Raw genomic sequence first — 12,151 nt, 5'->3', positions numbered from 1 at the left:
ACATGCCGCAGTGATATGGCATAAATATTATTGACAACACTGTTGACAAGTCACTATCCCAAGCTCACGCTCACTGAATCTGTGTCTAATAGCTAATATAATAGATCGGAAATATCATAACATTCAATCCATCTCATTTCATCCCAACAATATCCCAGTCATCCCAACAATATACCCTAAGGAACACAGAAAACTAGCTTTCGACATGGCGTGAATAACGAATCAAAGAATTCAAAATCCCATTACCAAAATGACACAAAAACAAATTTCCTGTGATGTGTAGAAATAGCTCGGCTCGGCTCGACTCTTTTGGGAAATAAATGATAAATAAATAAAATAATTTGTAGGTGTTGCTTGTTCACAGTAAAGCGAGCGTCCCAATTCATTGCCGTGGAAATACACTGAAGCCAGTTAGGGAAATAACGGCAAGGGGTTGTTCTTGTTGTATTGATCTGTCCATACCTTCCCCAGCAACAAAGTCGCCGACACACAGGTGTATTTGTTGGGCTTCAGCTGCTAAGGAGACGCTTCTGGGGGCATAGGTCACATCGACCACATGGAGCACCTTGGGTATTCGAGATGTGACATTGCCAGACATTGCGGGTAGGAGACGGGAGGATGATCCCAGGAGGGGCGGAAGATGTCGCGGATCTCCGCTGATGTAGACACGGCGTCTTCATGGATATTTGTGGATATTCTTCTTATGTCCGGTGAGTAGGTCCTCTTCATTTTTGATCGAATATTTCGATCAGTGCATACAAATACTTTGATCCCTACATCAGCTATTTCTCTGAACCATCTCAAAATGAATGAAATTTTGGACAGGTACATCACCTATGCTAGCTGAACGAATGCCATTGTGGTTGTGGATTGGAAGCAAAGTAATATATCTGTGATATTTCTGTGAAATAGCTGGAAAAGCCCGTGATGTAGATGTTATAGCCGTGATATAGCCGGTGTCACGAAATATATTCGCCCCCAGAATAAAATCTCCCCCGGGCGAATTTATACCGGTACAGTTCAGCCCCTCTCGAAATAAACTCTACCCCACCCTACGAAATAAAATATCCCCCCAGAATATTTCCTCCCCCGGTCGTTTTATAAATACTTGTGTTTGGCTTGTGTTGGGTCCGACTTGGCCCGGACTGTCAAAATTCACTTGAAACACCGAGATGTATCATCAAATTTGTTTACATCTATAGACAAGCCAAACACTTCTGATAGTAACGATGTTGAGAATGTGGAGTGAAAAGGGCTTCACTTTGAGCACTGTGTTTTCATTAATTACCGCAATATGTGACAATAAAGTGGTATATAGGTAGATATAATACTAGATATAAAGAATGTTTAGTAACTTTAGAAGTTCTAGCACAGTTATTAACACGTGTCATGTCAGCCCTATGACATTCGCGATTGTCCACTTCCAGAAAACATCTTGTGTTGGTTTAACATGAAAAGGTTAATTAGGGATGCCCAACACGTTCATTACTGAAAGACGAGTAGTCAAAACACTGTCATTTCCTGCCCAGGACATCACACCCCTACACGCTAAGGTCGGTGAGAAACATTCTCATCAAAGAAAACACACAGTCAAGACACTGACTTTTCTACGAGGACTCACGGAATATTTTCTCCCCCGAACTATTTATATAGACTTGTCATGCAGTTCAACAATTGTAATTGTCTAAAACTGCTTTTGCTATGTGGTGTCTTTGTGGTATATATTGATGGAGAATATCAGCTTCCGAACAACTTTTACTTGCGTGCATGGCTGTTGGCATGTATAAATTTAAGTGAGTTAGTTTCGGGTTCAGTGAATTTCTTGTTTTTGTAAGCAAAAGCAGTATTTAGGCATTTCAGTGGATCCTAAACTAAACTAACTAGAGGTATTAAAATTTAAATGCCAATTAAGTGAATGTAAGTGGTACAAAAGTGTTCTCCTATTTGTAGATTCTCAAGGGTTAGCTACCAATCAAACCCTAGAATATTTTCTCCCACCGGTTATTTATACAGACGTGTTATGCAGTTCAATAATTTTAGGTGTATTGAATGCTTGTAGTATGCAGTGTCTGTGTGGTATTTTGTGATAGACCTAAATACTAGATAAGGAAATGTAGGTGGTAAGAATGTGTTCAGCTGTTAGTAGATTCCCGTCGTCTAGCTACAAATCCTGTGATGTATTAATGGTTGAAGAATTGTGAACTGAACTGTCCGAAAGATTATATCTAAAATTTTGGAATTGAAGACAGTGAAAAAGCCTTATATCAATATGTGGACTCATAAATATTGGTTTTATGTTTTAACGGAGATATGATATTTTCTTATGAAATATCGTGTAATAGTGTAATTTGCATGCTTTACCATTCATTGTACCATTCTAAACCATGTGAATGTTGTATGTCAGTCAATCGGGTGAGAAAACAGCCCAATCCTCGCTCTATAAAGGACTATGTCAATCATTTTGCAAGTTGAAATGACCCCTGATACTTTATGAATATTTTATAACAGTTTATGGAGTAAAAATCAATGCTGATTAGTCAAACCGCTATGCTGGGCTAACCCTGCGGTTCAAGATAATCGAGCACTGTTCTTTTTTTTTTAGCCGAGCGGTCCTAACCGCGCCAATGGAAATACTACATCATAAATGAACTGTTTCGATTTGCGCGGTTTCACCAACTGCTAGCCCCTAGCGGTTTGCAGTTGGTGAAACCGCGCCAAACCGCGCACTATGGAAACTAAGTCGCCGTATAGTTTTTGTATATAGCATTTCAACCGCCTCCCTAAACGTGCCCCAAACCGCGTGGCAAACCGCGCACATGGAAATTCAGCCTAAAGGGGGCGGCTTTTACATAAGCTAGTAAAGCTTGTTTGTCAATCCCCATTCATATATTTATGTATAAAAATCTGTTGAAACAAAAAACATTGAAAAGCCTGGTTTGTTTGCATTAAAATCAAAACAAAGGAATCTGTAATTAAAATGTGTAAGGTGTAAAAAGCTTTCACATAAAAGAGCAAAATACATGGGGGAGAGTAAATACATAATTCTATATAATTTTCTTGAATGGAGCACATTTGAAAAAAAAGATAATCCAAGCATATGCGATATTACCGTTTTAAAAGAATTTATATCGGTCATATATTTCTAACTTAGATCACCGGTATGTAACCCAGGTAAAGCATGCATATCGGGGAACATTGTAATGTTGGTGCAGTTTATCGCGTCTTCGTACTTTAGCATTACACATTGGCTTTTCATATTCCTCAAGGTTTTAATGTTTATTTGTTCATGTACTTTCTAATTTAATTTTTTCTCTCCTTTATTTTTTCTGGGTTATATATTTATCTAAATATACATTTAGTTACTTGTATGTGTGGGGGTGTTTAACAGAAACCTGGTTGCACCATGATATTCTAGCCACTGATACCATTTTCAAATCGTAGCCTGTATTAAGGAATATATTTTAGATCTTAAATCAGAGTATAACGGGCAGCCTGGGCTTAAGATTTCTGAATTCAGTTACAACAGTAACCGTACATGTATTTGTTACATTAAGTCATTTCATTCAAATTTGTTTGGTATGATATATATCTTATAATTATTTTAGGATGGAAGGTACAGTTACCAAATAAAATATGCTGAAATATCAATTCATTATGACCATATTTCATAATCTATTTTTTTAAAGCAACCCTCCTTACATTAAAGATATCTATTTAAAGAATATAGTACTTAAAGACATTGCAACAAACCGAATAATCAGAGGGGAGACTTTATACTGAGGGGGGCGCGAAATATATCCGCCCGGGGGAGATTTTATTTCAGAACAGATTCTCCGGGGGAGAATCTGTACCGGTATAAAATCTCCGGGGGGAGAATTTGTACGGGGGAGAGTTTATACCGGGACACCGGCATATTTCTGTGATATAGTTGGAATATTTCTGTGATATAGCTGTGATATTTCTGTGAAATAGCTGGAATATGCCCGTGATAGAGCTGGAATATATCTGTGATAAAGCTTGAATATTTCTGTGATTAAGCTTGAATATTTCTGTAATATAGCTAGAATATTTATGTAGTACAGCTGGATATTTATGTGATGGGGCTGGAATATGTCTGTGATATAGCTTTAATATTTCTGTAATATAGCTAGAATATTTCTGTAGTACAGCTGGAATATTTATGTGATATAGCTTGAATATTTCTGTGATATAGTTGGAATATTTATGTGATGAAGCTGGAATATTTCTTTGATGTATCTAGTATATGTGTAATGTAGCTGGGATATTTCTGTTCCATAGCTGGAAACATTCTGTGATACAGCTAGAATATTTCTGTGATGATGCTGGAATATTCCTGTGATATAGCTAGAATATTTCTGTGATGATGCTGGAATATTCCTGTGATACAGCTAGAATATTTCTGTAATGATGCTGGAAACATTCTGTGATACAGCTATAATATTTCTGTGATGATGCTGGAATATTCCTGTGATACAGCTAGAATATTTCTGTGATGATGCTGGAATATTCCTGTGATATAGCTAGAATATTTCTGTAATGATGCTGGAATATTCCTGTGATACAGCTAGAATATTTCTGTGATGATGCTGGAATATTCCTGTGATATAGCTAGAATATTTCTGTAATGATGCTGGAAACATTCTGTGATATAGCTAGAATATTTCTGTAATGATGCAGGAATATTCCTGTGATACAGCTAGAATATTTCTGTAATGATGCTGGAATATTCCTGTGATACAGCTAGAATATTTCTGTGATGATGCTGGAATATTCCTGTGATACTGCTAGAATATTTCTGTAATGATGCTGGAATATTCCTGTGATACAGCTAGAATATTTCTGTGATGATGCTGGAATATTCCTGTGATATAGCTAGAATATTTTTGTGATGATGCTGGAATATTCCTGTGATACAGCTAGAATATCTCTGTGATGATGCTGGAATATTCCTGTGATATAGCTAGAATATTTCTGTGATGATGCTAGAATATTCCTGTGATACAGCTAGAATATTTCTTTAATGATGCTGGAATATTTTTGTGATATAGCTAGAATATTTCTGTGATAGAGCTTGAATATTTCTATGATGTAGCTGGAATATTTCTGTGATATAGCTTGGATTTGTCTGTGATATAGCATGGATATTTCTGTGAAATAGCTGTTATGTTGCTGAACTATTTCTGTGATATAGCTAGAATATTTGAAATATAGCTTGAATATTTCTGTAATATAGCTGGAATATTTCTGTGATTTAGCTGTTTGTTTGGGACGATTTACATTTAACGATTGCAACAAATCGAGATTGAAAATCGAAAGTTGTGTTGTTTTCGAGTGCTGATACTGTGACATTTAATTGCAGTATATGCGTTCTGCAACAGGGACGGACAATTTGGTCGATTTAATTCTTCAGTTGACAGCAAACGGTTCAAGGTCAATCTTTCGAGAACAAAATTTATCGAAGATTTTACGGCTTGTTTTATAGCAATTTGGATATAAAACTATTGCTTTTTCAGTGTAGAGCTATGATGCCTGTAAAATCAATTCCTGAACTATTGGAACCAATATGAAAGCATCCACATCAAAGTCTTCACTTTCATATCGGCAGACGTCAGACGTAATCGTTATTTTTTTACGACCACAATGGTAGACGCGCAAATTAGCAAGCGTCGTTTATGTTTTAATTTTCTCCAAGAAACTATTCAAATATGGTACTTCAAAACGTTTCACTATACACATGTGGAGGAACTGTCCAAATTTAGGGCATCAGTGACAAAAATGATGTACGATGTAATTCCCATTTAGACTTATTCCGTGTGCCTTTTTTCAGATGAAGAATTCACTTGCCTTTGCATGTGTTTGTGATGTGCGATCGATTGAGCAGGATACGCTCACCTTTACGCTGATACCTGGTATCATCACGATTTGAAGGTGAGTCAAAAACATATGCCCATGATATAGTCGAAATCATACAATGAACTCTGATTTTAGCAATATCATCTTATGAATATGGAAATAGTTTTGTCTCATTTATCTATTGAATTTTGAAAAAGATTATGAACCTAACTTTCTTGTTGACCGTCTATTACGGAATCCAGGGATTATAAGCTTCGGGTATAGAGACAAACAGTTGACAAAGAACAATGGAGGACTGCATCATCACCGTCAACGTGAGTGGACGGCGATTCGAGATAGGACGGGATGTCTTGTCCAGATTCCCTGATTCTACACTTGGGCGTCTGACGTCATCCACACAGAAGGAGGTTTTCTACCAGAGACCCACGTCTGTGTTCAAGTCTGTTCTTGGGTACCATCAGACCGGGCACCTACATATACCAGCTTCTATGTGTCTCGGGGCTGTACAGGTAAGTAAAAGGAGTGTGTACGTCTGTGTTCAAGTCTGTAAGTCTGTCTTGGGGTACAATCAGAACAGGCAGCTGCATGGTAAGTAAAAGGAGTGTGTACGTCTGTGTTCAAGTCTGTCTTTGGTAAACCATCAGACCGGGCACCTGCATACACCAGCTTCTATGTGTCTCGGGGTTGTACAGGTAATGTGTCTCGGGGCTGTATAGGTAAGTAAAAGGAGTGTGTATGTCTGTGTTCAAGTCTGTCTTTGGTAAACCATCAGACCGGGCACCTGCATACACCAGCTTCAATGTATCTCGGGGCTGTACAGGTAAGAAAAAGGGGGGCGTACGTCTGTGTTCAAGTCTGTCTTAGGGTACCACCAGAACGGGCTTCTATGTTGGGTCTGTTCAGGTAAATAAAGGGTGTGTGCGTCTGTGTTCATGTCTGTCCTTGAATACCATTAGCCCGTATATCTTCTTGTACCAGCTTCAGTGTGTCTCTGGTCGGTCCAGGTAGTGAAGGCTGTGTACATCTATGTTGATGTCTGTCTTTGGATACCATCCTACCGGGCACCTGCATGTGTTGAGTACCTTCTGGTCTTTGTGGCAACGTCATATAACTATCTCATAGCAATTAATGCTTCTGTAAAGAAAATAATTCACCAATCTACTTGTACCTTACATGGCAAGTAAATCAAACTTCATTTGATTACACCGCATCAGTTACTCAGATGTTCGCCTGTTGTTGTTCTCACAGGAGGAACTGGAGTACTGGGGATTCGGTGTTGACGACGTCGAGCCGTGTTGTCGACGTGCGCTCAGTGGCTTTCACAGGCAGCAGCATGACGTGCGCGAGTTTGAAAAAGAGACAAGACTATTGTTCACGGAATCAAAGAGGCAGGCCACATCCACCTTCGCGAAGGGCAGGCATTGTTTGTGGAGGATAATGAATCAGCCGTTTTCATCCAATATTGCAAAGGTTGGTCATTCTTTATTCACGTAGTGAAGGTTTTTGAAGACAAAAGGATGAAATATTATTGATAGAAGAACTTTATGGAAACTATCAAACTTTACTTTTTAAAGGGTGTTGTTGTACCCTTGCTGTATCTGCATTAGCTATTATGCCAAGAATTGCGATTCCCCGCTGGTTGTGAACCGACTTAATATAGCTGGAATATTTGTGACACTGCCGTCAGAGACTCTCAGTCACTCCACATGACTGCATTGTAAAGATGTTGCATATTGAAATTCTCTGGGGTATCGGGTGTTTGTTTGTTTGTTTGTTTGTTTGTTGTTTAACGCCGCACTCGGGAATATTCCATCTATATGACGGCGGTCTGTAAATAATCGAATCTGGACCAGACAATCCAGTGATTGGCATCATGAGCATCGATCCATACAATTGGGATACGATGACATGCATCAACCAAGTCAGCGAGCCTGACCACCCGATCCCGTTGTAGATTGAACGCATGTGAACTACAGGCGAACATTACTCTTTTGTGGTAGAATAAAAATTCTTCGTGTACAATGCAGTTAATATGTAAAGAAGTATTTGCTCAGCACATTCTAGAATACACAGAGAACCATTAACGCAATGCGCAAGGAGTATGTTTTAAACCAATTTTTTCTCGAGAGATTCTCATATAACCGGTAGACGTAATCAATGTGTTGAGAAGAATATATTGTTCATTGATCAATATTGACAAAATAAATTTCCCACGCACAGTGAAGTTAAGCTTCAAATCTAAAAAGCGTTGTCAGTGTTCTGTAGTATATGCCAACATGTGTTCATTAGCGTCTCCTTGGCTATATGCATCTACGTATAAGGGTTCGGCTAGTGCTATTGAAATCGTCACGTTGCGTGTAAGGTTGTTGAGCACATGCCATGCGTGATTCCAACAATATTAACACATACTCTTTACGCCGAAAGTCCGTTTTCATGATGAGCATTGTGAGGAATGTTTACAGATTTGCTAGGTCGTTCCTTAATGTCCCCGTGAAGCTTCTAGTTTTTTTTACAGACCGCCGGTGTGACATTGAAAATGGACCCGCGTTGAAAAGTGACCCGGGAGTCAGTATTCAACGTTGAAAACATACCCGGTCTCAGTTTTCAACAGACCAGGGTCAATTTTCAACAGTTGAAAAGTGACCCTGTCAGTTTACCTAGTCGTTAAATTGTGACCCGGGCCTCGCGTTGAAAAGTGACTCCGTTGAATTGTGACTTCTAGTGTGAATAAAAAGATCTAATGTTATAATCGATGTAATCGTTTTTAGTGTCTTTATCCGGGTATCTCTGAGTGCGTATATGTCAGCTTGCATCAGTTGTTTTACGTACATGTATGTCTTTTTGAGTGCGGTAGAGAGAAGGGTGGGGGCGTTTCATGTTTCATTAAAACGGGAAAAATCCAGATTCAAGATTTACTGGAGAAAACTATAGATCTATACAACCAAAAATCAAGCCACCTTTCAATCTTCATTTTCAATGTCACACCAGCATACAGCTGGAATACTTGGAAAGTTTGGCGTTACACAAGCAAAGAAACCTTGAAATGCTTGATTGTCTATTAGTTTTATATGTTTTAATGATCTCCATCTAGTCTTAAGCAAACCTTTGATATATTCCTTATGATTGTATGTCCTTTGTGAGTGAGTGAGTTTGATTTTAAGCCGCTTAAGAAGGTTAACAATTGACTATAAGTCGCGTGACGTCATTCAACCTTAGCCTTCGATTCCGCCAAAGTGTCACATTCATGTGAGCCACGCAATAACTGATACTTACATCAAGGATTTTTAGAGAATAGGACAACAGACTAAACGTTGCACTTCTCCCTAGAATTCGATTTACCCCATCCGTAATATGACAAATGTCTATTTCAAACAAAATACACGAGACATCATCGACCAATGAAGCAACCGCTGCCTAGTGAGGCGTCCGCACAATAATGCGAGTCAACAGAGACGTGCCGATACAGTCAGTCATTATGGTGGCTATGAGGGTATTTTTAGCTTCAATGTTGCACGAAAACGTCACGTGAGAAATTGATTTACATGCTGGGAATTTGTTGATTGTATTGTATTATTTCTTGTTTAACGCCGCACTCAGCAATATTCCAGCTTTATGACGGCGGTCTGTAAATAATCGAGTCTGGACCAGACTGACCAGCGATTGATATCACGAGCATCGATCCACGCCATTGGGAAATGATGACATGCATCAAACAAGTCAGCGAGCCTGACCACTCAGTCCCGTTGGTCGCCTCTTACGACAAGCATTGTCGCTTTTTACGGCAAGCATGTGTTGCTGAAGACCTATTCTACCCCGGATATTCACGGGTCGTTGAGGCTATGAAATAGATCGATAATAAAATATCATATATTCATAATATTTTCTTTCCTCTTTGGAACAGGTATACTTCCTCATCTCTTGCCTTGTGATCGTTACATCTACTCTGCTGATCGTCCTGGGAACGCTGCCTTACTTCAAGGGTACCCTGAAGATAGAACATTGGAAGCAGTACTTTGGACAAGAACTTTATGACGAGTATTACGACGAGATAAGACTTGCGAGTGAACCTGACGCTGCGGTATTAAATGAAATAACTCAGCGACACAACAAGACACCTGGTGACATCCTTGGGAACTTCAGTCTCCCCACAGACGTCCATGTAAAGAATGAAAACTTCGAACTCGCTGGTTTCATCTGCACTGCCTTCTTCACTCTGGAGCTTCTGATTAGGCTCTGTTCTTGCCCAAGTCTAGCCCGTTTCTTCAGGTCTCTGATGAACGTTATTGACATCCTCGCAGTTGTAGCAGCTCTTGCTAAGATCGTCGTTGAGGAAGTGTGGGCCGCTGAGAAATTCAAACATTCTTACCTGGACGTTCTTGAAGGCATGTTGGTCCTTAGAGTCTTAAGGCTGTTCCATTTGACGAAGCATATCACAGGAGCTCGGGTTCTGGTGTACGCTTTCAAATCCTCATTGAGGGAAGTGGGATTCATGGCTCTGCTTGTCGTTATTACCTCCATCGTGTTTGGAACAGTTGTGTACTATGTCGACTCTCATAGGATGCAGAACATACCGGAAGGGTGTTGGTGGGCAGTGATCACCATGACAACTGTTGGTTATGGGGACATAACTCCGTCTAATGCTGTTTCTAAGTGTGTTGGTGTGTTGTGTGCCTGTATGGGTATCTTGGTTCTGGCAATAACTATGCCGCTGTTTGTCAACAACTTTATAACATTTTATTCCATCGCCAACGAAACAACAGGCCAGAAAAAGGCCAGAAATAGCGAACAACAGACCACGAGTTCAACCGTTAGAGCTGTTAAAGTTGCCGATCAACATCAGAATGAGACTGATTCAGGCACTTATCCAAACAATCGCTGAATTACATATGGTGGTTACAATATCCATATGGACCCCGATTATGTTTGTAGGTGTGTCAGCACCATACCCGTGCTCGTGAGTTTCACCAAAGTGGTAAACGTCCAAGGCCTGCTTCACTTCGGGCTTTCATCCCACATTAAGCTGACCCGCTGTGATATAACAAGAATACTGTTGGAAGCCGTGCTAAACAGAACAGAGATGTTTCATGTTACAGTGCACGTACAGTAGGCATAATCACTTGCTTGATAACGGTGTTAGAACCCACACCGAAACGTCGCTCTTAATTGTGATAAATAAATCTTACCCTTACTTAGTTCTCCAACTTATAAATGCCTATCAAAGAAGTTATTTTTATTGTCAGTTAACAGATGATGTACAAAGTGTACATATTTTAGGTGATAATGTTTTGCATAGTTTACACATATTTGGCCACATATAACCATTTTGAGGGACATAAAGAAGTCGTTGTTGGGGAAGACTTTCTTCACACCTGAAAAGATAGTGAAACTCGTCTTCAACAGCAGAATTGCATAGTTTCAGGTATGGTCTTTTCTCACTGACCCACGCCATCGGTCGTTTTCGATGGGAAAATTATGATTTGATGTGCGAAAAATCGGTAAATATAATATTTTTGGAAGTAATAGAAAATTTTCTAATTTTGGTAAATCTCTTAAGTGTTGGTAACATACACCTTTTGAACTTGATAAAATATACTCTTAAAAATAAAGAAAAGCCAGATTTGTGTGAGATAGGAAAATACCTTTATACGAGAAACCGTACAAGGTATTGAGCCAAAATGTTGTGGAGAGAACACTTGGTGATTGTAGTCATCTCAGTTATCGGTACATAGGAAAAGTCGAAGGTGAAGGTCAGTTTTCATTAATAACGCGTATGTCCCCCGTTGGAATCGATAGCGGCCTGACTTCTCCAGCCCACGAAAGAGACGAGTATGCGGATCACATCCTGGGGAATGGTAGCCCACTCGGTCTGCAACGCAAAAGCCAACTGCTGCAACGTCTGGGGTTGTGGTTGACGTCGGCGTAGCCGTCTATCCAATTCATCCCACAGGTGCTCTATCGGGTTTAAATCTGTTGATCTGGAGGGCCAGGGGAGACCATCAACGTTGTTGTGAAGACAGGCTCTAGTCATCCGTGCTGTATGGGGTCGAGCGTTGTCCTGCTGGAATACACCGTTGCCGTTGGCTGCAATCGGGAGGACGTGTGGTAGGAGAATTTCGTTGATGTTAGAATGTCCAGGATATGGACCAAACCTGTCCTGCCATGATGAGATATATCCGCCCACATCATAACGCTACCCCCACCAAACCTGTCCACTTCCTGTGCGTAGTTTCAGTCGTAATGTTCTCCCCGACGTCTGCAGACCCGTGCTTTTCCACCC

General features: G+C 39.9%; 1 protein-coding gene across 1 annotated transcript; it reads left to right on the top strand.

Moving 5' to 3' along the window:
- Nucleotides 1–5,978: 5,978 nt before the first annotated feature.
- On the top strand, nucleotides 5,979–11,705 carry LOC124118316 (potassium voltage-gated channel subfamily D member 1-like). The gene is made up of 3 exons (XM_046480432.2): nucleotides 5,979–6,383; nucleotides 7,123–7,344; nucleotides 9,776–11,705. The coding sequence occupies exons 1-3, from the start codon at nucleotides 6,162–6,164 to the stop codon at nucleotides 10,751–10,753; spliced, it is 1,422 nt and encodes a 473-aa protein (XP_046336388.2). The 5' UTR covers nucleotides 5,979–6,161; the 3' UTR covers nucleotides 10,754–11,705.
- Nucleotides 11,706–12,151: the final 446 nt, after the last annotated feature.

This window comes from Haliotis rufescens, unplaced genomic scaffold (genome assembly GCF_023055435.1).
Source record: "Haliotis rufescens isolate VD_foot unplaced genomic scaffold, xgHalRufe1.0.p SCAF_13, whole genome shotgun sequence".
Lineage (NCBI taxonomy): Eukaryota > Metazoa > Mollusca > Gastropoda > Lepetellida > Haliotidae > Haliotis > Haliotis rufescens.
This window is presented reverse-complemented; position numbering and strand designations above follow the sequence as displayed.

What these genes read in the sequence shown, in the direction of transcription:
- LOC124118316 (XM_046480432.2), top strand. Translation starts at nt 6,162, where the DNA reads ATGGAGGACTGCATCATCACCGTCAACGTGAGTGGACGGCGATTCGAG. An exon ending in TGTGTCTCGGGGCTGTACAG is followed by an intron (nt 6,384 to 7,122) that starts GTAAGTAAAAGG and finishes TTGTTCTCACAG; the next exon opens with GAGGAACTGGAGTACTGGGG. An exon ending in TTTCATCCAATATTGCAAAG is followed by an intron (nt 7,345 to 9,775) that starts GTTGGTCATTCT and finishes TCTTTGGAACAG; the next exon opens with GTATACTTCCTCATCTCTTG.